General features: G+C 35.5%; 1 protein-coding gene across 1 annotated transcript in view; it reads left to right on the forward strand.

Annotated features, from left to right (window-relative positions):
• Positions 1-8,376: 8,376 nt before the first annotated feature.
• The window catches only part of LOC309801856 (E3 ubiquitin-protein ligase RLIM-like), a gene marked incomplete at both ends in the record, with an annotated part of 52,434 nt that continues 34,355 nt past the window's right edge, over positions 8,377-26,455 (forward strand). The window contains 1 exon segment of the mRNA XM_082616916.1: positions 8,377-8,445. Coding sequence (XP_082473042.1) covers positions 8,377-8,445 — 69 coding nt within the window.

Raw genomic sequence — 26,455 nt, forward strand, 5'->3', positions numbered from 1 at the left:
GTCAATATAATTAGACCATCTCTGTTTGCTTTGGCTCTTATCAAAGTTAGGCTCCTATACTCCCCACAGAGACTGGGAAGTAGGGGCAATACCTTTCTTGAAGGTTATATTTCAAAGAGCTGACTCCCAGGTCCTTGAGAGAGACATTTCTGGGTTGGAAAAGTATCAAGTGACTAGGAGAAAATTTACATCTCAAAGGGGCAGAGAAAGAATTTACAATTTCAAGTTTCTTAAGGTAAATGTTTTCAGAAAAGGGAGGTTAAGGGCCTATGGTAAAGAAAAAACCTGTCTGAAGTTTAGCCAAACTGAGGGACACATTAAGGCCATCTTGATCAGTAGTTAAAATTAGCATTACCTTCAGGAAGGTTATTTTATAAAGAAAAGCAATGCTTTAGAAACTTTCTCAGAAGAATCAAAAGTAACTGTCTGCTAGTTAGATACAGGTCAGGAATAATGATAAAGGGCAGTTACAAAGTTAACTCAACTAATGTTCTATGTGTTGTAGCTTTAATAAAGATGAAATAAGTAGAAAAAAATAATCCATTGGTACACGGTGAGAGCCAATTGGATGGATTGCCCAATTAGAAATACTTCTTTATTTTCTAGTCATTATCAGTCAAGGATTAACAAACCTACTTTTATTAGATATACTTCTGTCTAGGGATTGAGAAATATCAATTATTTAAACTTAATCACTACTTTATTTCTGTGAGATTTTTAAAAATATACTTTGGGGAAAAGTAATGGAAGAGTGATATAGCACTAAAACATTGAAGTGAATGACATAATAAGACCCTATCTTTCTCAATTTAAGGAGAAAAAAAGGGAGGGCAAAAGAAATGGGCAGAAAGTAAGTTTGCCTACCAGTCATTGTGTCAAGTGTTTTCATATATTTATCTAATTTAATACTCACAAAACAATGAGACATAAGGAAGATATTTATCCCATTCCGTAGGTGAAACTCTGTTTACAAAGTAATATATCAACCAATTGTAGAGCTGACCCTTGAATTTAAGGCCTTGCATCTGTGGAAATGCAAGAGCCAAACCCTGCTAATACAAGGTGCTTAGAATAGGTAGACTTCAGGGAGCAGGAAAATTAGAGCATGCGTGAACTGATGACAAGTTTTGCTGATCTAGTAGCTTTGTGAGATTTGTCTAGATTCAAAGGCCCTTGCTCTACTATACCATCAAATTAGAGGTGGTCTCCTTCTTAAACAACCAATATTTGCAGAGCTATTCAGACTTTGGGTCATGGTATTTTTTTCAAGGATTAACTATGATCACTGGCTTTTCAAATTTTAACTTTAGAAAGTCCTTGCTTTTGTTGGAAGCAATGTTAAATTTTGATGCAGTTGTTTGCAGGGATGAAACTTGGTCGCCCTCTGGAGGCTATTCTCAGGTCCGACTAGCATACCTTAATTTTGAGAAAGAAGTCAGGGCTCAACAATTTAACAACTCATTTTAAATGTGTGGAAATTATGTATATACATTATACTTTTTTAGAAGTTACAAAACATTGAGTTCAAAATGCTCAAAATATTTTAAAATGCTGAATTAAACGTTTTATGGCATAGCATGTTTTGAATTCCTGTTCTCCCTTTGGAAATGGAGATGGTCATCATTCTCCTTTTATCATGCAATATCTATACTGGGACTAAAACCGGTTATTTTTCCTCCCCTATTATAGGAACACATGGGCAATTAGTTCTATAAATTGAATGATAAGGCATATGACACAATACTATACACTCAATTACTACCAAGATCTTTCATTTTAAGTTTTTTTTAAAAATCTCTAAATTTCCAATTAATTTTTTTTTTCTTTCTCTCAGAGATAAAACATCGGAGCTTACAAGAACCCTTAAAAACAGAATGGCTCAAAGGATAAAAATGTTTTGCTCCCTAGTTCATTCTTGTTCAGTTTTCTTGTAGAAGGTGTATTATACCAGTTAGTGTAAATTATACAAGCAAAGTTCTTGCCATATATTGGTGACAGCATTTCTACATAAAGTAAGCATTTAAGGGGCTTCCCTGGTGGTGCAGTGGTTAAGAATCCACCTGCCGATGCAGGGGACACGGGTTCCAGCCCTGGTTCCCGAAGATCCCACATGCTGTGGAGCAACTAAGCCCATGTTCTGCAACTACTGAGCCTGCGCTCTAGAGTCCGTGTGCCACAACTATTGAGCCTGCGCTCTAGAGCCCATGCACCACAACTACTGAAGCCCATGCACCTAGAGCCCATGCTCCGCAACGAGAAGCCACCGTGATGAGAAGCCCACGCACTGCAACAAAGAGTAGCCCCCACTCTCCGCAACTAGAGAAAGCTTGCGTGCAGCAACGAAGACCCAACACAGAGCCAAAAATAATAAATAAATAAAAAAACATTTAAAAAGTAAGCAGTTATGAGCTGCTATAAACCTACTGTTTCTTTACTTGATTTAAATGAATTTAATTCTTTAAATAACTGAGCAGGTAGAGAATTTAGACTCAGCCATTATTAGAGGTACCTTACACAGCCAAAGTGGTATAAAAACCCTGTAACATGAAAGTGTTGTGGAGGTCCTTCTGGTCTTCTGAGACCGGGACACCTGGACCTTTATGTCCCATTTATAAATGTTCCTGTATAATGTTTGGGATGTTGAAATATTTGATGAGATAGATACCTCATGCCTATTACATGCCTTCCCTATATTTCTCTCAACTACATCCCTCTAATGAGTTGGTGCAGCTCCAAGGCTCTATCCAGTAAAAAGGTAGTGTCAGGCAGTGCTTGTTGTACTCACTGGCTTTTAATCCTCCAACTGCCTTGTAATCTCCTCCTTCACACCTTGATGCTTAGAAATGGCATATTTCCTGAGGAAGAGGTTTCTAGGGAGTCCTGGATACTTGCTTGAAATGGGGACAGGAGGATGGAGGAACAGAAGGGAAGATATAGGGAAGATGAACGGATTTTTTTAATATATATATTTTTTAATTTATTAATTTATTTATTTATGGCTGTGTTGGGTCTTCGTTTCCGTGCGAGGGCTTTCTCTAGTTGCGGCAGGTGGGGCCCACTCTTCATCATGGTGCGCAGGCCTCTCACTGTTGCAGCCGCTGTTGTTGCGGAGCACAGGCTCCAGATGCGCAGGCTCAGTAATTGTGGCTCACGGACCTAGTTGCTCCGCGGCATGTGGGATCTTCCCAGACCAGGGCTCGAACCCGTGTCCCCTGCATTGGCAGGCAGATTCTCAACCACTGCGCCACCAGGGAACCCCGGATTTTGTTTTATATAAATTTTTCTGCCATAAAAACTATAGGTACCAAGCAAAGCAATCAGGGAAATTTATATTCATGCATTAATTTACCACCTACAACGATGAGTAGATAGAGGACATTAGATAGATTAAGGAAGTATCTAGGAGATAAAATGGATAAGATTGATAATGGATAGGATATAGTGGCTGATGCGAGAGGTTGAACTCAAGGATTATTGTTAGGTGCCTGGTTTATACAACTGGGTGAATGATATCACTACACACTAAGACAAACGAAAATGAAGGAGGAGAGATTCGGCAGTTTAGGGAGACCATGAGTATTTAGCTTTATGTATATTTTAAATGAACAGATTTAGATGTTAAATAAGCAACTGGATTTACAGAATTCAGATTAGAGGTCTCAGGTACACAAATGTGCAAACTTTATGGAGTTGGTAACTGAAGCTGTGTGTTTCTGTGAAATCATATTATGAGTTCTAGAGTGAGAGGACATAATGGCCTAGAACTGAATTTTGAAGAATTTCAACATTTAATGTCTGAGGAGAAGGATACGTGCCTGCAAAGGAGATAGAGAATGAACTGCCGCAGAGATTAAAGGAAAACCAGAAGAGTTTTTGGGTCAAGGAAAATCAAGTCTCAAAGACAGAAGCAAATCCTACTTACAGGTCAAGTAAGTAGGAGATAAAATTTTCACATCGCATCCATGGATTTGGAAATAACTTATGAAGTACCTTTTTATTGGAGTAATAAAAGATGGATTCTATTGGGAGTGGGTTGAAGCATGAGAAGGAAGTAATAAAGTGAAGATATCAAATATAGATAAACATTTTTAAACAGCTTTATGGAGGTACAACTGATGCAAAAAAATGGCACATGTTTAATGTATACTATTTGATGAGTTTGGACATATGCATAAACCCATGAGACAATTAACACAATCAAGGTAATAGAAATATCTGTCCCCTCCAAAAGCTTCCTTGTGTCCCATTTTTTCTGTGTGTGGTAAGAACACTTAACATGAAATTGACCCTCTTAACTAATTTTAAGTGCTTAACACTATTGTTAACTACAGACACTATTTGTACAGCAGATTTCTTGAATTTACTCATCTTGTATAACTGAAAATTCATACCTGTTGAACAACAGCTCCCCATTTCTCCCTTTCCCCAGCCCCTGGCAACCAACATTCTATTCTCTGCTTCCATGAAGTCTGATTATTTTAGATACCTCATATACATGGAATTATGCAGTATGTGCCCTTCTGTGACTGGCTTATTTACTTAGCATATTGTCCTCCAGGTTCATCCCTGTTGCCACAATGGTAGAACCTCCTTCTTCTTTTAAAGTTGAAAATATTCCATTGTAAATATATACTACATGTTTTGAACCATTCATCTGTCGATGGACATATTGGGAAAAACTTCTTGACATTGATCTTGGCAATGATTTATTGGCTATGACACCAAAAGCACAGACCACAGAAGCAAAAATAGACAAGTAGAACTACATCAAAATAAAAAGCTCCTGCACAACAAAGGAAACAACCAACAGAATGGAAAGGTAACCAATGGAATGGGAGAAAATATTTGAAAATCATATATCTGGTAAGGGGTAAATATCCAAAATTTATAAGGAATTCCCACAACTAAGTAGCAAATAAACCAAATAACTCGATTAAGAAATGGGCAAAGAACTTGAATATACATTTTCCAAAGAACACATATGAATAGCCAAAATGTATATGAAAAGGTACTCAGCATCGCTAATCATCAGGGCAATGCAAATCAAAATCACAAAGAGATATCACCTCACCCCTTTTAGCATGCTTACTTTCAAAAATACAGAGGTAACAAGTACTGGGGAGAATATGGAGAAATTGGATCTCTTGTACACTGTTGGTGGGAATACAAAATGGTATATAGTCACTATGGAAAACAGTATGGAGGCTTCTCGAAAAATTAAAAATAGAACTATCATATGATTTAGCAATCCCACTTCTGAATGGATATATGTAGATATATATATTTAGATATATGTGTGTCTGTGTGTGTGTATATATATGTATAAGAGAACTGAAATCAGGATCTCAAAAAGATTGCACTCTCATGTTCATTGAAGCATTATTCACAATTGCCAAGATATAGAAAAACATTTTCAAGAATTATTTTAAAAACTGTGCCTTTGAAGAAGAGATAGTGTGGTAATTAGTAATAGAGGTCAGGTGGAGAAAGGTGAGTTTGGTTTTGCTTTTCTTTTTTGCTTTACTCTTCTTTATTATTTTTCCCAATTTGGAAGATTTTAGAATGTTTAAAAAAGATAGTGGAGAAGATCCAGATTAGAGAAGGTATTGAACAAAATAAGGATCCTTAGAGAGTGCAAGGTGATGCAATCTAAATCAGGAGTAAGGGAATTGGGTTTAGTAGGAATAGAGCTTCTGTTCTGTTAAATTACCAAAGGAGATAAAGATGGCAGCAGATGTAGTAACTCTATTATGTTAATTAACAGGAAAGTTCTCCTAATGTTTTTTTCCTTTCTTTGAATTAAAAGAGATTATCTCCTGATATTATAGCAAATGGTGGGGACATGCCATTTAAGAATAGTGCAATAGCTGAATCACTTTGTTATACAGCAGAAACTAACACAACATTGTAAAGCAATTATACTCCAATAAAGATTTTTTTAAAAAAACAAAGAATAGTGCAGAAAGAGAGAACAAAGTGTAAAGAGTGGGAAATGATGGGTCCAGATTAATGTAGCAGAATTAAAGGGCAATATTAAAGGACCTTTTAGGTTAGTGATCATGAATTTATAAAGGAAACCATCTAAACTATTATACACTTTACTTGGGAAGACTTTGAAAGCTGGAGATCAAGAAAAGAGAAAGCAATGGTTTGGGTTGATCCAGCATAATTAAAAGACACTGGAACAGGGCTAGGGACAAACACACTATTAGATAATGGACATTGGAATGTAAGAGAGTAAGGAGAGATACAAAGGCAGTATCAGGAGAAAGCAAGGGAGTAAACAGACTTGCGTCAAAGTACTATCATAGTGGTGGGGTATGTGAACAAGTGAACTGGAATGTGAGAAGTTATTGTAAAGGGATGGCATATTTGTGTGAATAATTTTTAAAGACTATTTCTCTTTTTCCAGCTCTGATTTTTATTTTAGAGGACTGACTCCTGAAAACTCGGTTTCCCAGGATTCACTGGCAACTAGCTTCCAATTAATTTTGAGTAAAGGAAGGACTGGTGAGAGTTTGGAAGAAGGGGATAGGGGAGAACCCAGAATGCCCTCTTTCTTTGAGTTGTACATACAACTGAGGCTTCGTCTCCCTCATGCGTCCAATTCCTGCTCAAGGGCTTCTCCCTCCATGTCCCCAGCACCCACCAGCAGTCTCTACATTCATTCCAGTTCTGCTTAGGGGATTCAGTCTTTCCAAACTCTAGGTTGCCTTCCTATTTCATTTGACTCCAGATTTTATAACTTTTGAAACAAGCTCCTTTTATTAAAATCTACTTTCTAAACTTCCTGAAGCAGATTTCCTGTCCTGCATGAGTAATCCCAGGAAAAAGATGCTCAAGATGGGACTCTGGAATAAGGTTTTGAGCTTGAATGTAGTAGTGACTCCATTGCCAATGCAAAGACAAGTGCTTCTTCCGAGTAGTGGAAGCCATAAATAAATTACCAGCAATATTTGCTTTGAACATATTGCCAGTTGAAGACAATACTTTTACATGTCAAGCGGCAGCTGATTTTGTCTATTACAGCAGTAATAACTACAAGCACCACGGGGACCATTAGCTGCTTCTTATAGCACCAGAGAGCTTACAAAATGAAAATGTTTACACTTAATGTTAAAAGGTGTTAGGTGTTTAAACTCTCAGATCGAGGCATGGGAAGACACAGAGAGCCACACTGAGGGCCTTAAAATTTTCTCATGTCTTATAGCCACACAGCAGACATGGCTGAGGATCAAGTTTCAAATCTAAAAGTGTGAGTTGCAGAATTAAAATGCAAGTTCAAGGTACATCTGTGCTAAGTCTCACAGATTAATATCAGGACATTGATCAGGAAGAGCTGGGTATTAAGATAAGGATATATTGAGTATTTAGGATAAGTGCAGGTAGGCAGACTCAGATTAATATGAAAATTTTTAACCCAAATCTTCCTGTGGTTTCCTCGCCAAAGGAAGCCACCCTTCTTCCTCCCCATTTGAGGAAACTAACCTTCCCTTACTTAACATATGTCTAAAGACCTCATCTAAATAGGTTAGTTTTCAAGGAAATTTCTACTTTTCTCAAGACCCACCCACATCAGCACTTACTGCATCCTAAAAACTACAGTCAGATTCCACCAGGCCCCAGGAGGCAAGTATAATGTCCACCCTGGTAGGAGTTAGCATATACATCAAAAGAAATGCTATATCCTGCTAATGTGTATCAGCAGAAACCTGTAGAATGTGTGTGTGGCATATGGTTTTTTTGGTTTTTTTGTTTGTTGTTTTGCAGTACGCGGGGCTCTCACTGTTGTGGCCTCTCCCGTTGCGGAGGACAGGCTCCGGACATGCAGGCTCAATGGCCATGGCTCACGGGCCCAGCCGCTCTGCGGCATGTGGGATCCTCCTGGACCAGGGCACCAACCCGTGTCCCCTGTATCGGCAGGTGGACTCTCAACCACTGCGCCACCAGGGAAACCCTGGCATATGTTTTATAAGTGCTAGACTGAGAAAGATGGAATATAACGTTGGAAGGGGTTGAATTTATTATAAAGAACTTACCTGAGATTCAAAGTATTAGCTCTAGCTGATGGAATTGGCTCTAATCGTTGGCTTGTTTGGCTGACTGAAACATAGATTCAATAGTCATCAACATTCAAAGAGGGCAAGATGCCATAATTTATCTGACAGAATGTAGACAAAGGAATCCATGTACTTAAAATGAGAATGTTGGAGTGGATTAATTATGTAAAACCCACTCAACTATCCCACAGTTATGCCCCCACAGAGGTCATCGATAACATTCTTCTTCAAGACATTAAGACATTCTTTGATGAGAGAAATACAAGCATCCTTGAAAACCTCTGTGGCATCTGTCTTCTGTGGGCTAAAGATGACAATGCGGGATAGCACCAATGAAATGCCCCCCGTGCTTTTAACAGGAATATGGGGTTACAGAGTAGCAGAGGTTAAGTGGTAGCATTTAATATGAGAAACAAGGTGAGTGCAATTATCATAAAGGTCAGCAGGGCAGAGTGGCACTATTTTGACCCAAAGTGACTTCCAGCAGTAACAGATTAATCACATTTACACTGGGAATTACATTGATGAGCAGGCTTGAACTGTATCAATGAAAATAAAATTCAAGCACAATGAGCAGAAACCTGCATTGATTTTCCAGGAATGAAAATTACAGCCTCGCCCAGACCTAAACCAGAGATCAGGTGGCTACAACAGCTTCAGAAACTTTGCTGCAACACTGTCAGAAGTATAGAGTGTGATTTTTTTTCTCCAGGTCTACCTCAAAGGGGTTTACAATTTTCCAGGGGGAATGTTTAGAAAGAAAAGTGGAAAACTCAGAATTTTTCAGAGATTATTAAGATAAATTTACACACCTGAGGTTCCAAAACATCACTGTGGTCTTCAGGTCATAATAGGGCTTAAGGAAGCCATGTGATAATTGAAACTTTGACACAAGTTCACCTCACTAGAAATCCTGTGCAGTGACCTACTCTATATTTCCCCATATCTGAATGTACATTTGGAGTACACATACTTGGAAAATGACAGAACTCTCCAACAACGTAAGTGCTATTAAGAACGGCTACTGCCTGACATCCATTAGGATAGTTATTATTAAAAACAATAATAAATAACAAGTATTGGCATGGATGTGTAGAAATCTGAACCCTTCTCCATTGCAGTTCCTCAAAAAATTAAACAGAATTACCATACGATCTAGCTATTCTACTTCAGAGTATATATCCAAAGGAATTAAAAGCAGGGACTTGAACAGATGTTTGTAATTTCATGTTCTTAGCAGCACTATTCACAATAGCCAAACGATGGAAACAACCTAAATGTCCATCAACAGAGGAATGGATAAACAAAATGTAGTATATACATACAATGGAATATTAATGACCCGTAAAAGATAAAAAATTCGGAAACACACTACGATACAGATGAACTTTCAAGACATTATGCTAAATGAAATAAGCCAGAACCGAAAACACAAATACTGTGATTCCAGTCATATGAGGTACTAGAGTAGTCAAATTTATATAGACAGATAATAGAATGGTGATTGCCAGGGTCTGGGTGCAGTGATGAATGGAGAAGTGTTGTTTAATGGGTACAGAGTTTCAGTTTGGGAAGATGAACAAAGTCCTGGGGATGAATGGTAATGATGGTTGCACAACAATGTGAATGTACTTAATGCCACTAAATGGTACACCTACACATGGTTAAGATGGTAACTTTTATGTCATGCATATTTTGCCACAACTGGAAAAAAATACATAGGAAGGGCCAAGTGGAAGCTCCTGGAACTGTCCCTACATGAAAACAATACCAAAAATTAGCAATAGCACATATCTGGGGAATTGGCAGAGACTAAAATAACCATGCAGATGGTAATCTCCATCACCTGCCCCATTTAAATAATCTGTTTGGCCTGTAAAAAAGGCAAATAAGTCATGGACAATGATTGTTCATTATCATAAGATAATGAGGTACTATTTCTAATCAGAGCTGCTGGATTTTATGGGCCTTTTTTTCCTGGAACAAATCAAAACATCTCTAACTCCTGATATACAGCTATTGATCTGGCGAATAGTTGTCTCCACATCAAACAGCAAAGGTAATGGAGCAGTTCACTTCTACCTGAGAGAGACAGAAGTACACTCAAACTCTGTCTTACCAGAGTGCTATGCCAAGTCTCCCGATGTCTATAATATTATAGCCCAAAGGGAGATTAGTCATCTGGATATCACAAAAGCATTATGATAGTCCCTTGTATTGATGAGTTTATGGTGATTGGACATGAGAAAAAGTAGGAAGTACTCAAGTTGTGTCAGTAAGATACACAGATGTCAAAGAGTGGGAAATAAACTGCATGAAAATTTAGGATGTCAAATATATCACAGCCTAGGTATGATAATGCACACAAACAGAAACCAACCTCCAGAAAGCAGTGAAGATCATGTTGATTTGTTTTAAAGATGGAGGCAGCACACAGCTAGGATTCCGAACGATTTTTTACACACTCCCTTTCCTAAATCCCATTCCTGATAGTGACTGCTCTTTCCTTTTACCTCTTCTCTCCTGTCCTCACCCTTCCTTTATTGTTCCCTATCCTTCTTACCCCTCTGCCCTCTTTCATTCTTCCTCATAGAGAATAGCCTGGGCTATTATTTGTATTCTTACATTCTTTGTATCTCTCTCCCGTCCACCCCCCACCTCAACAAAGGCCTTGTACCAATTAAGAAAGTAAACATTTCAAGTCTTCAGAGTATTGAGAGGAGAAAGGTTATGGGGAAATAGCAAATCCTGACAATTTAAATATTCTCTATGTATCACATAAGTATATTTATCGTAAATAAATTCATACATGCAATAATAGTACAAACAGAAAATATTCACAAGCTACCAGACTGCCAAATTCTGCGTGAGATACAAAATCACATACCCATACTATCTGCTTTTCAATTTATAATTAAAACCACGTTACCTCAGAATTTTAAAAATAGCATTTTGATAATTATAAAAAAAATTATAACTACATTAAAATTTTAAATTTCTGCACTTTTAAAGACACCATTAGAAAATGAAAGGCAAGCAACAGATTAGAGAAAATATTCATGAGATATAGATATAGATATAGATATATACATAACATAGACTGGCATCCAGGATATGTAAGATGATCTTACAACTCAATAGTGAAGTAGTATTCGGGGGAAATACTACTTCAGAATTATAAGAAACAAATATTTGTGTTTAAGCCACCCAGCCTATAGTATTTTTTATTGAGATATAGTTGAAATATAACATTATGTAAGTGCAAGGTGTACACTTGTTGGTTTGATACATTTGTATATTGCAGTCTGATTACCACCAGTAGCATTAGCTAACACCTCTATCATGTCACGCAATTATCATTTCTTTTTTTGTGGTGAGAATAATTATGATCTAGTCTCTTAGCAACTTTGAAGTTTATAGTAAAGTATTGCTGAGTGTAATCGCTATGTTGTGCATTAAATCTCCAGGGCTTATTTATCTATCACTACCAGTTGCAAGTTTATATCATTTGACCAACATTTTTCCAATTTCCCCACTCCCAGCCCCTGGACCACCATTCTACTCTTTGCTTTTATGACTTTGGCTTTTTTAGATTCCATATATAAGTGATATAAGACAGAAAAAGACAGTCTATGGTATTTTTGTCATAGCAGACCAAACAAAGGAGTATTTGGGAGATGCCATATCATGTAAGCTTTTTAGTCAATGGTGAGAAATATTGATTTTATTCAATTACAATAGGATAGTGCAATGCAGAGTTGGGTTTGGAGGCTTAAACATGGGAGAAAAATGATCTAATTTATTTTTTTAAGATTATCTATTGGGGGGTGCTTCCCTGGTGGCGCAGTGGTTGAGAGTCTGCCTGCCGATGCAGGGGACACGGGTTCGTCCCCCGGTCCGGGAAGATCTCACATGCCGCGGAGCGGCCTGGCCCGTGAGCCATGGACACTGATCCTGTGCATCCGGAGCCTGTGCTCCGCAACAGGAGAGGCCACAGCAGTGAGAGGCCTGCATACCACACACATACACACACACACACACACAAAGATTATCTATGGGGAGTTTCCTATAGACAAGTAAACAAGGATTCAAGAAGAAACTTTAGAAGGCCCTTTATAAGAGTCCAGGTAAAGGATAGCAGATTAAGGTGGTAAAAATAGAAAAACATTAACTAGCAATTAACTGAGAAATAGATTTTCAGGAACTAACCCCCACACATTTAGATAATTCATCTGAAATACGCTATTTGAAAATATACCTTCTTAGGATGCATCATATCTCTGAAGGAAATGCTAAAATACCAATGGATTGATAGTCCAAGCAATGAAGATTTACTGAGTGGTGTGTGTGTGTCTGTGTGTGTGTGTGTGTGTGTGTGTTTGTCATCCTCAACTGTCCTAGGTTCAAGGAAAGGCAAATAGAAATAAAACCTTCATGTTGGAATACTGTCCCACAGTGAGTAAAGGTATCATGTACTTTTAAACTTATATTTATTTAAACAAAGCCTAATATAATGGGAAAAATAAACTAGACCTGGAATCAAAAGACCTGAGTTTGAATCACAGCTTGATTAATTATCAGAATATTAAGTTCGGGCAAGTTGTCCACATTTGATCAATTTCAGATTCCTTATTTACAAAATGGTAGGCTGGATGGAGTGATCTCTAGGCTCCCTTCTTGCATGAGATTTTGTTATTCTACAACACCATATTGGTATTCTCATTAAAGTGAATTTCAAGTGTTTGGTCAAGAAGAGGCTCATTTATTTACTTCTTTTATTTCAAATTTAATAATAATGTAAGCCCTCATCCCATCAGGCAAAGAAGAAACTCTACCAGTTTGTCATCATTCAAGAATCCATTTCTTTCATTAGGTCACATGAACATTCTAGAGGCTTAAAATAACCCTAGAAAGTGTGGTAGAGGCTCTGTATTTGGGCCTTAAACAAAAGATATATCTTGTTGAACTTTCATGGTGGCTTTAAATCTGCTGACTCTACTGCTTCACTGATAAACTGGAATAACAGGAAACTTGGTGCCTGAACCCATATTACTTGCATGAAGTGCATAACCACTGTTTCTGAGATCTTTCTGTATCTCTGGAGACATGCCCTATTTTCACATTGTCATAGTGAATGTTTAAGTTTTCTGCTACATGAAGATATGTCCCTCTCTCTAGCCTCAGGGACATCTATCCCTCTTCCTTTGGAGTCTCAATGGCTCTCCTCTTTTTCCTCTCTCTCTCTCTCTCTCTCACCTAACATTATTCTTTCAAAGTATTTGTGCTTTTCAAAGAACAAAGGAAAATCGGTGAATTCCAGGAAACACCAGCTTTTCACCCTAACACAAATCTCCCCTGAAGTAAGTAACAGCAAATGTTAACTACCATCTTGAAGTGGTGGTAATAGATTTATTGGGGAAAATAAACACAAATTAAAGCTTCAGTAAATTATACTGCCATAACTACAAATAATTAGCTCTTCAAGAAAACAGATTTATATATCGACAAAATCCTCACCAAATAGCCTTAGTCTTTAAGGGAACAATCAATGATCTGAAACCTATCCCTCACCAAGCATACTTTGAAAAGTTCATTCTACTATACAGCTCATTAGATCGAACTTGCAATAAATCTTAACAGATTCAGAGAAGAAAATGTTTATTTAAAGTGGTAAATTTTTCAAAACTTCACGTGGAGCCTGACCGTGTTTCCAAAGATCTGATTCCTGCATTTCGCTTCAGATCATCCCCAATCATTAGAGAGATCTCTAACCAAAAGGTATGTAAATCTTCTATGTTCATGTTGCCATATCTGACTACATATATATTCTTTTTTTTTTTTTATAAATTTATTTATTTATTAATGGCTGTGTTGGGTCTTCATTTCTGTGCAAGGGCTTTTCTCTAGTTGCGGCGAGTGGGGGCCATTCTTCATCGCGGTGCGCGGGCCTTTCACTGTCGCAGCCTCTCTTGTTGTGGAGCACAAGCTCCAGACGCGCAGGCTCAGTAGTTGTGGCTCACGGGCTCAGTTGCTCGGCGGCATGTGGGATCCTCCCAGACCAGGGCTCGAACCCGTGTCCCCTGCATCGGCAGGCAGATTCCAAACCACTGCGCCACCAGGGAAGCCCCATATATATTCTTATTTAACACACACAAAAACTCATGCACACACTGTCTCTCGCTCTCTCACATACATACACAAAGACACACACACCCATCCCTTCAGTTCATATATTTGTAAACCTACATACTCTTTTTGTAACTGCAATTTATTTTTTAAATCCACATTATGTTATTATGATCCACCCATGTTAATACACACAAAAACTTTTCATTCAATTTACCTATTGTATAATATTACTTTTGAAAACAAACCATAATTTATTTACCAATTACCTTTAAGAAGGGAATTTAGGCAACATCCACCTTATTATAAAAGGCACTACATTAAGATTCCAATGCACCTAGCTTCTAATGTAGATAAATAAGAACTTCCTTAATGATAGAGAGGCTGACCTTTCTATTATAATTTTCGTGGCCACCCAGATGTATTCTTTTGTGTTTTTATTTGTCCATTTGTCTATACTGCTGTGGAAATGTTTCAATATTAATGTCATATAATCTGTTCAGCCTTTCTTCATATGTGATTGTTTAAATGCTGTCTTTAAGAAACCTTTCCCTAATCTGATTTCATAAAGCTATATCCATATTTTGCTTTTAAAGTATTAATGTTTTTTCTTTCATATTTAATTTTTGATTTGAACTGGAATTTATTTTCTCATTTCTTTAAGATAGGGGTCTAACCCTTTGTCCATATGAATTTCCAATAATCTCAACACCATTTATTAAAAGGTTCATCCTTTCTCCACACATCTGTAATGTTACCACATTAGTCTTTTTTTTAATCTATCTATGTTCCTGGGCCCTATATTCTGTTCAATTTTGTTTGTCTATACCTTTGCTGTGCCAGTACCACACTGTTTTAATTAATATGACTTTAAGTGTTTATATCAGGTAGCATAGGTTGCCCTTTCTTCATGTTTCTTAATGTTTTCATATCTTCTTCAAAAATTTTTGGCTACTTTCAACTCCCTACTTATACCTAATGGTCACCTTGGCTAAGACACGGTAACCAGACATTTGGTCAAACATTATTTATGATATTTGTGTGAAGAATTTTTTTAGATGAGATTAACTTTTAACCCAATCAGTTGAAAGTCTTAATAGAAAAAAGACTGACGGCCCCTCAAAAAGAGGGAATTCTGCCAGCAGACTGCCTTTGGACTCACACCGCAATATCAGCTCTTCCCTGGGTCTCCAGCCTGTTGCCCTGCCCTGCAGATTTTTTCACATACACATCTCCTATTGGCTCTGCATCTGTTTCTCTGGAGAACTCTGCTTAATACACTTCTCTCCCATATAAACTTTAGATTTAGCTTGTCATGGCTTATGAAAATATCTATTGCAATTTTCATTGTAATAGTAATGCAATACCAAGTTATTGCCATGGTCAATTATAAGATATTGATTCATGTTTTCAAAGAATGTTACAAAGTGTTCCATTTAATTTTTTACATCCTTTAAGAAAGCTTCATTTTCTCTATGAATATTTGACTCACATTATATTTATTCTCAAATACCTGATATGTATTGTTTTATTGTGAATGATATTTTTACTTAATAGTAAAAGTATTAATGGAATAGTATTAACTAATAGTAGTACATTTTCTTACTGGTTGTTGCTAATATTTTAAATTCTTATTGGTTTTTGTACGTCAGTCATCCAGCAAGTTTAGAGATTAGATTTTCTTGTATTTTGTATGCAGACATTTTCCACCTCTTTTTTTGTTTTCACATATATTTTCCACTGGCTTTTGCTTCGGTACATATAAATTAATCTTGTGTTAATATTTTATTTGGAATAGTTTTATTGATTTCTATAAATGGATGTGTTGTATATTTTATTTATTTATTTGTTTTGGTTTGGCTATTGTATATTGAAAAAGTGAGTATACCCTCTTGTTTCACTCTCTGAAAAATTTTATATAAGATAAAGGTTAATTTGAGCCCTGAAGGATTTGCAAAGTCACTTTTAAAATGTCTGGTCCTGGTGTTTTTGTTTGCTGATTTGTAGACATTTGACCAGACTATCCTATTCATGTAAAAGTTGTTAGTATACCATGTTTCTCTATTTCCTCTTAAGACAATTGTGTTAATTTTATTTTTTAATTCAATTTTTTATAAATTTTCATATTAATGGCATAATACTCTTTACTTTATTCCTATAATTAGTAAAACTCCAAATATATGTAAATAAAACCCCTTTTCTTTCATAGTTTTGTTTGTGCCTTCCTCTTCTATGAACATAAAAAAATACCATTCTTTATATTTTCAAAGAAACAAAATTGAAGTTTACTGATCCTCTCTATTGTCTATTTAGATCCCATTTTTTACTGACATATAATTCACATACCATAGAATTCACCTATTTATATATTTCAGTGATTTTGAGTATATTCTCATATAAGTGCAACCATCATTACAGTCAATTTTGAACATTTTTATCACTTCAAAAAACAAATCTAATATTCTTTAGGCATCACCTCCCTATATTCCCACCCTACTTGCCACAAGCTCTAAGCAACCACTAATCTATCTTCTGTCTCTGTAGATTTCACTATTCTGGACATTTCATAGAAAGAGAATCATACAATATAAGGTCTTTTGTGACTGACTTTTTTACTTAGCATAATATTTTGAAGGTTCATCTAGGTGATAGCATGCATCAGTATTTCATTCCTTTTTATAACCAAGTAATATTTCATTGTATGGACATACCAATTCTGTTCATCCATTTATCAGCTGATGGACATTTTGGCTGTTTCCACTTGTTTGCTACTATGAAAAAGGTTGCTATAAACATTCTTCTTCAATTGGTGTGAACATAGGTTTTCATTTCTCTTGGGTATACATCTAGGAGTAGAATTGCTGGGTCATATGGTAATTTCATGTTTAATTGTTGGAGGAACTGCTTAGATGGTTTTCAATTGAGTGACACCATTTTACTGTCCTACCACTATTTTTTTAAATAGTGTGAAGTGTGAGTCCTCCTACAAGTTGGAGATTATTGATACCCTCTAAAGTTTGTTTTCTGTTTGTCCTACTTGTTTTATTAATTATCTCTTCTTCTATGGCACAATCTATTTAATTCTTATGTTGCAAACTTAGCTAATTAATTTCTAATAAGTTTCCTTTCAAATGTGTGTGTGTGTGTGTGTGTGTGTGTGTGACACAGATTACAAGTATTGATTTACAGGTTCCCAGCAAGTTTTTTTTTTTTCAGCTCTAAATATTTAGTAAATTCTGACAGAAATTGTCATTAAATAATAAAATAGAGCTTACAGTTTCAAACTTAATAGAGTAAAAGTAGACTGTTATAAATATTTCATGATTCCAGAAGAAAAAGAAAAATATGAAAGGATTTAGACAAGTAGGAAAAAAAGGAAGATTTAAACCAAATTAGTAACTACATTTAATGCAAATGGATTGGCTGCTCCAAATGAAAAGAAAATAATTGTCAGATTGTATAAAATAACATGTAACTATGTGCTATCTTCAAGAGACATACCCAAAGAAAGTGGAAGAAGTAAATAATAAATGCAAGAGCAGAAATTAATGACATAGAAAATAAACAACACAAATTCAAAAGCTAACACTTGGCTCTTTGAAAATACTAATAAAAATGGCTATCTACTTGAGAGGCTTCTCAAGACCAAAAAAGAATAAAAAAAGATAGAAAGCACAAGAAAGCAATATCAGAAAGGTAAAAGGGTCATATATCACATACATGTTACAGACTTTACAAAGGAAAAAATGAACAAAGTGTTTTCAAATAAATTTTAAATTTTATAAAAGTCACAGTCCCCTAGAAATATATAACATCAAAATAGATTCAAACAGAAATAGAAATTTATACATACATTTATACATTACAGACATTGAATCAGCACTCACTACTCTCACCATGAAGAAAGCTGAAATCCAAGATTTTTCACTAGTGTGTTCTAAAGAAAGGAAGAATTCCAGTAGTACACAAACTCTTTGAGAATAGAAAGAGGGAACACTATTCAACTACTTTTGAATATTTTCTTCATTTCAAGACAGGAAAGGGTAGTATAAGAAAGCATAATTAGAGGTGACCTTACCCAGGAAAACAGATGATAAATATAATATAAGCAAACTGAGTCCAATATAAAAAGCTAATTTCGTGAAAGACAACCAAAATTATTTTACACAACAAAATTAATAAAATTAAACATACAAAAAAATTAAATCAAAAGTTTCTTATAATTTCAGCAGTCATGTATGATTTTACAAAAACCTGCAGCTAATCTTATCAAAGTAGAAACAAACTTTCTTAAATGAAAATTAACAATCTACCATAGAGTAACATTATAGATACAGGTGAGATGATGAAAGATTTAAAGATCAGGAAGAAGACAAGGATGCCCCCTGTCACCACTCTATTCAGTATTGTACTTGAGAGTTTAGCCAGTGGAGAAAGTCAAGAAAAAGAACTAAAATGTCTAAGGATTAGAAAAGAAAACACACAACTTGTTCTATTTATATATGATATGGTTGTGTACAGAGAAAATACAAAATAATGTACAGGAAATTGCTAGGATTTGTAAGAGAGCTTCTTAAGATTTCTAGATAAAAATCAATAAAAATAAATTGTGTTTTTATATAATAGCATCAAACAGAAAGTGATAGTAAAAAGAAAGAAATCCTTTTAGATAGCACCAAAAAGCTGAAGTAGCAATAAATCCAATAAGATATACAAAGCCTTTACAGACAACATTATAATAGTTTTTCAAAGGCCTTGAAGAAATCAGAAATGAATAGAGATATATTTTGTGTTTATAAGTTGGATATCTTAATAGTGAAAAGATGTTAAGTCTCTGAAGATTAAGTTATAGAGTAAGCAAAATCTAAGTGAAAATGCCAAAGATTTTGTTTTGGACCTGAAAAACTTCTTTAAAAATTTATACAGATTACAAAAGCCCACCACACACTTGAAGAATAATATAAATGTGGGAAAACTTGTTCTACTGAATATTTAGTGCTCTTATAAAGCTATAGTAACAAAGAGGGTGCAGTTTTGATACAGAGACAAACAAATGAACCAAAAGAAGACTTAATAGAGACACAGAAAAACAAACCAAAACATATATTATTAAAACAAAACCATATGTATATATATGTACACACACACACACACACATACATATGGCACCTCTGTATAACAGAGGTATCACAGCACCTCAACAAAGACATAACGAACTTTTCAATTAAAAAATGCTGAGCACTAAGGTATCCATAAAGAAAAAATAATTAAAATTGTATCATATTGTAAACAAAATTATTTCCAGATGGATTAATGACCTATATGTGAAATGGTACCAAATATATTTTAAAAGACAATATAGGAGGCTATCTTTAAGCCACAAAGTAGAAAGATGGAAAAAAGTATAAGCTTTAAAGGAAAAGATTGATGTATTTACCCACATTAAATCAAGAAATATTTTCCAACAAAAGAAAACACAAAGATAGTTAAAAGAGAGGTCATGCCACAGAGTTTGAAAAAATCATTGCAACATATAAAACCAATAGAGAGACTACTATTCAAAATATGAAAAGAACTTAAAAAGAATAAAGCTGGAGGTATCTCACGCCCTGACTTTAGACTATAGTACAGACCTACAGTAAACAAAACAGTATGGTACTGACACCAAAACAGACATATGGAACAGAATACAGAGACCAGAAATAAACTTATATACACTTATGGTCAATTAATCTAAGACAAAGGAGGCAAGAATGTTCAATAGGAAAAAGGTCTCTTCAATAAGTGGTGCTGGGAAAACTGGACAGCTACTTCTGAAACAATTAAATTAGAACACTTTCTCACATCATATACAAAAATAAATTCAAAATGGATTAAAGACCTAAATACAAGATCAGAAACCATAAAACTCCTTGAAGAAAACATAGGCAAAACACTCTGACATAAATAATAGCAATATTATTTTGGATCTGTCTCCTAAGACAAAGGAAACCAAAGCAAAAATAAACAAATGGGACCTAAATAAACTTAAAAGCTTTTGCACTGAAAAGGAAACCACTGACAAAATGAAAAGACAACCTACTAAATGGCAGAAAATATTTGCAAATGATATGACCTATAAGGGGTTAATATCTAAAATATATGAACATCTCATAAAACTCAATTTTAAAAAACAATTAAAAATGGGCAGAAGACCTGAATAGACATGTTTCCAAAGAATACATACAGGTGGCCAATAGGCACATGAAAAGATGCACATCACTAATCAACAAAGAAATACAAATCAAAACCACCATGAGATATCACTTCATACCTGTCAGAATGGCTATCATCAAAAAGACTACAAATAACAAATGTTGGCAAGGATGTGGAGAAAAGGGAACCCTAGTACACTGCTGGTAGGAATATGAATTGGTGCAGCCACTATTGAAAACAGTATGAAGGTTTCTCAAAAACTAAAGTTAGAACTACCATAAGATCCAGCAATTCCACTCCTGGGTATATATCCAAAGAAAACGAAAATACTAATCCAAAAAGATGAATGCACCCAATGTTCACAGCAGCATTATGTACATTATTTACAATAGCCAAGATATGGAAGAAACCTAAGTGACTGCTAACAGCCAAATGAATAAATAACATGTGGTATGATATACACACACGCACACACACACACACACAGAGAGAAATATTACTCAGCCATGAAAAAGAAAGAAATCCTGCCATTTGCAACAACATGGATGGACATGGAGGGTATTATGATTAGTGAAATAAGTCAGACAGAGAAAGACAAGTACTGTATGTTATCATTTATATGTGGAATCTAAAAAATAAAATGAATGAATATAACAAAACTGAAATAGACTCACAGTTATAGAGAACAGACTAGTGGTTACCAGTGGGGAAAGAGAAGGAGGAAGGAGCAAGATAGGGGTAGGGGATAAAGAGGTATAAAATGTGTAAAATAAATCAGCTACAAAGATATATTTACAGTTCAGGAAATATGGCCAATATTTTATAATAACTTTAAATAGAGTATAATCTATAAAAATATTGAATCACTATGTTCTACATCTGAATGTAATATAATATTGTAAATCAACTATACTTCAATTAAAAAATGAAATAAACTCTTAAAAGCAAGAATAAAAAGGCAAATAACCCAATAGAAAAGTAGGCCAAAAATTCAATAGACCCTTCAAAAAACAGCAAATCCCAAAAGCCAATAACTATATTTAAAATTGTAAAATATTTATATTTTCACTAGTAATCATGAAAACTAAAATTCACACCATAATGAGGTACCACTACACACAGATTAGATAGGAAATATTAAAATAAATGATAACAACTAATGTCAAGGAATTTAAATATCAGTCACCACCACTGTTGGAAGTGTAAGTTGATTTGACCACTTGTCATTATGTTGTGGTTTAAGGACATATATTCTCTGTGACTCAGCATCTCATTCCTGAAACTTCCCTATAACCCAGTAGTTCACTCCCTAGAGAAATGTGTTCTCCTGTGTACTAGGATACATATATAAACATGTATCTTGTTCAGCATTGTTCATGACAGCCATAAATAGAAAACAACACAAATATCTATCAACAGTATTACAGGAGTGTGCACATAAGTAATAAATCTACAAAGAAAAACAATGAATGGGTTAACATAAAAGTTAGGTAAGTGGTTATTGTTTGTGCTATGGGAGGAGGGTTTTGTGATTATGCAAGGCATGGAGGGGATTCTTGGTTGTTGCCAATGTTCCATTTCTTGACCCGTGTGATTGTAACAATTGTTACTGCTTCATAATTTTCATTAAATGTACATAGAGTCTATAGATTTTCCATCTAAACTCACAAAGAAAAACAGCTATTGTGCTTACTACCTAGGGAGTTAAGTACACAGGACTGATGCTACAGATGAATACTTATGTCTCCACAGCGATGCTTGCTGGTCACAAAAGCTAAAGCACCAGGATAACTGCCTTTCCTTATTTTCAAATTCCAAGTCTCACATAAATGCACTGAGTTTGTGGAATTTCTTTTATATAAAGATCCCAAGCTGAAAGAGGGTTTGGGATTTTTTTTTGCTTAACTTCTATCCTCTGCCTTAGGAAGGTATACTAGAAAATGCAGTAGCCCCCTTATCCTCAGGGTATACATTCCAAGACCCCAGTGGTTGCATGAAACAGCAGATAGCACCGAATCCTATATATACTGTGTTTTTTTCCTCTACTTACATACCTATGATAAAATTTATAAGATAGGCACAGTAAGAGGTTAACAATAACTAATAATAAAATGTAAAAATTATAGCAATATGCTACAATAAAAGTTATGTGAATGTGGTCCCTTCCTCTCTCAAAATATCTTATTGTACAAATTTAATGCCTTTTCCATCTTAACTAAGCACTTATCATGCACTGTGGCCATAACGTTTGCAATTTGAGGTGTGACCGCAAAACTAGCATGAATTTATTTTTCCTTCTTCACAATTTCACATACAGAAGATTCATTCTTACCATAGATCTTAGCAACCTCAGCAAATGATTTTTTCCTTCCTTATTAAACCAAGAACTTTCACCTTTTCACCTAAAGAAAGTACTTTACAGCTGCTCTTTGGCATATCCAAATTGCCAGCATCACTCCTCTTTTGCTTTGGGGCCATTATTAAGTAAGATAAGGGTGACTTGGACACAAGCACTGTCATACTGAGACAGTCAGTTCTATAAGGAAGAGGGCTACTAAGTGACTAAAGGGTGAGATACGCCAGACAAAGGGATGGTCCATACCCCGGTGGGTTGATGGATGATACAAGATTTCATCACACTACTCAGAAATTTATGAATTGTTTATTTCTGGGAGTTTCTATTTAATACTTTTGGACTTCGATTGACCGTGGGTAACTGAAACAGCAGAAAATGAAACCTCGAATAAAGGGAAATGTCTATAGATCAAATAGATGCTGAATGCCAATCCACTTATTTCACTCTAGGAGTAATCTTGGATGAATCGATTATAATACCATCTGAACTCTCCAAATATCTTTAGTTCTTTCAGATTGGTAAGAAGTGGTCTTGTTAATGAGATAAGTAATTCTTTTTCCCCTTGTCAATAAACAACATGGTGCACATATTCACTGAAGTGTGTCAAAACTCACACCTGTTAAATGACATTTTCAAATTAACTTCCTTAAGGTGATCTTGCCCTTAGAGAAGTAACTTTTCTTGCTTTTTCAGAGTCCTTAACTCCAAGAATCAAGTTTATTATTTAACTATACCTACACTTCCAAATACTCTCACCAATAGCCACTGTCCCCAAAGAGTTTAGACTCTAGTGTTGCCCTGAAGCATTTTTTCAAAGGAAAAAAAAACTCCCTAGAAAAAAGTATTTATATTCTCTTTAGGTTTAGTCTTCCTATGGGTATCAAATAATATTCACTCCTTCCTTAAATCTAACACAGACAAAAAAAATTCCTGAATCTATACCATGCCAACTTCTGAATTCTGAATTTGGGATATAGTAAATTAATGATTAATAGTTTCTTCTTCAACTTCCTTTAGTACAAACACACACACAACCTAAATTTCTTAGTCTTTTAAAATACCATCACAATTGAATAAGATTACTAACTTCGGTACTATGATATCATAATATAGGATTTCCTACTATGGTACCATAAAACATTGATCTCTGATGGCTCAATCACACTGAAAAGCTCTACAAACTCTAGGGTTCTACAGCTGTAGTTCTCCTTTTGCACTGCTTATTGAGAGGAAAAATTTGTATTCATACCTTATAACTTCTCTTTAAACTTGCCTTCCATTCTTAGGTTAATTAAGATTTTGTATATTCAAATCTGTCCATAAATTGGAGTCAAACATTACTCTGATATTTGATTAGGTGCTAAAATCAGTGGAAAATATTGTTTAAGGGACTAAAGTCAAAATTACCCTTGAAAATCTCTTAAATCAATCATAATATACACTGTCCACTAAATAATTTATATCAGTTCCTCTAAAGCTTATTTAATCAATTTCCCTTACCCATCCTCTCAATTAATTATTCAATGAATTATTTGAGAATGGCAGAGAATCATGAATTCCTAAACAATGCATTCTTCTTCTCACGTACTTACTGGCTGTCTTCTCACTAGTTTCAAGCCCTGTTTCAAATGTAGCTGGAGCCAAATACTGTATCAACTGCATTGCCCCCATCAATATTGCCATATCATTTCAGGGACTTTTCCTCCGTCTTCATAAACAATCTAATTTCCCTTCTATCATCCATTTTGGATGATGCAGATACACAAATGACCTTCCCCAGATTTCTTCCCTCTCTTCATAGCCTGATAACAGCTTGTGAATTTTTCCTATGGGAAACCAATAAACTCACTAGAAAGTATTAACCTAGGCATTCATGTTAAACCATGCATTCTCAAACTTGACACTCGGCCAGTGCTTCCAGGCCAAGATTACTACTTTTCTCAAGTTACTCCCCTGCTGAAAGAGTATTCATTACATCAATATACAAAAGCTGTCAGCACTCCCCTTCCTCAGCAACAATCTGGTAGTTGAGATAAACGGTGGAGTATTTCTTGGCTAATTTCTATGGTAGTCTTAGATGGAGGCACAGCCATATGTTATGTCACAGTACAGTAATCTCAGACAAGACCACAAGTATATAAATTCTTATTTATGTAGACTTGAATATCTGGAAGAGCATGAAAGTGGGTCTGTTACTAGAAGAAAAGCCTACTTTACAATACAAAATACATAGAGAACAGTGGAGAGCATGGATAGTGTTGTCCTCTTTTCCATTTAAAGTCTATACAGGTTTCAGCTTAAAGCTGCATCTCTGTAGGTTCTCCCTAACTTTTCTCCTCTTCACCATGACCTTGGTTTTTTTTTTAGCTTTCTTCTTACTCTGCAAGGCTTGATTAGCAGTCAGTAGGCTCCTTTCATCTTCTCAGCAAGATAGGCTGTGGGAGAGGTCAGGTACCTTGAAGGTCCTATGGAAGTATGTTTTAATCTTTCAGTTAAACATCTACAATCAAAATTTCTCTTTCAAATGTTGATAGCCTTTATTTGGTGTTATGACAATAGAAACTTTCTTTTCTCATCTAAGCTAAGGCTCTCTTCTAGGAGGGGGAAATGACCAAAAAAAGGGAGCGGGGACTTGGAGAAAACAGATCTTGTCTTACTGCGTAACACTGAAGACAGAGAACAGAATTATATGGCACTTTTTCTTGAGGAGATGATGACGTTGCACTGTGGTATTCTTTTTTCTTCTTTAATTAATTAATTTTTATTTATTTTTGGCTGCGTTGGGTCTTCATTGCTGCACGTGGGCTTTCTCTAGTTGCAGCAAGTGGGGGTTACTCTTCATTGCGGTGTGTGGGTTTCTCACTGCGGTATCTTCGCTTGCTGTGGAGCACGGGCTCTAGGCACGTGGGCTTCAGTAGTTGTGCCATGCAGTCTCAGTAGTTATGGCACACGGGCTTAGTTGCTCTGGGCATGTGGGATCTTCCTGGACCAGGGCTCGAACCCATGTCCCCTGCCTTGGCAGGCGGATTCTTAGCCACTTCGCCACCACAGAAGTTCTGCACTGTGGTATTCTAATGAGAGAAGTGGAATTTTTTAAAATTGTTTTGCATAGAGGGAATTTACCACCATAGTGGTGATATCTGACTTCTCTTGTGTCTTAACTTCTGAGACCTAAAGCCATTCAGCAGTGTTTTCTTGGTAGCTCTTGAAATACCAGACTGTAGTAGAAGAAATTACAGACCTTTGTCCAATGTCTAAAGCCAGTTTATTAACCAGAAGCACAATTTAAGGACTCTGTACTTCCAATAAATCAAATCCTTATAGTCTCTAATTTATACATAATCTTTCAGTTCCATTATTTTTCATTTCCAAAGATAATTCTTTTTAAATCCACTAGGCTATATTTTCTAACTAAACTATATGTTCCATTAAAATAAAAGTATGGGGGTTGCTAAATGGGCCAAGATCCTCTCATGTTCTATCATGTATGTCATTAAAAATAATTTAGAAAACAATGCCATGTTTATTATCAGATTATGTGTCTGTTATAAAAGATACATTGGAAAACCAGGTTAATCATATGTGGTTTGATTGAGAAATTCAATCTTGATGAAGTAAAAAAATTTAAATGTTTAATTTTTTTCAGTAACTGCTACAAGGGAAATTTAATGCTTTTGCAGTCTAGACCAAAAATTACATCTAATTTTAAAGAATTCAT

Source organism: Mesoplodon mirus, assembly GCF_964341445.2.
Source record: "Mesoplodon mirus genome assembly, chromosome: 1".
In the NCBI taxonomy this organism is placed as follows: Eukaryota; Metazoa; Chordata; class Mammalia; order Artiodactyla; family Ziphiidae; genus Mesoplodon; species Mesoplodon mirus.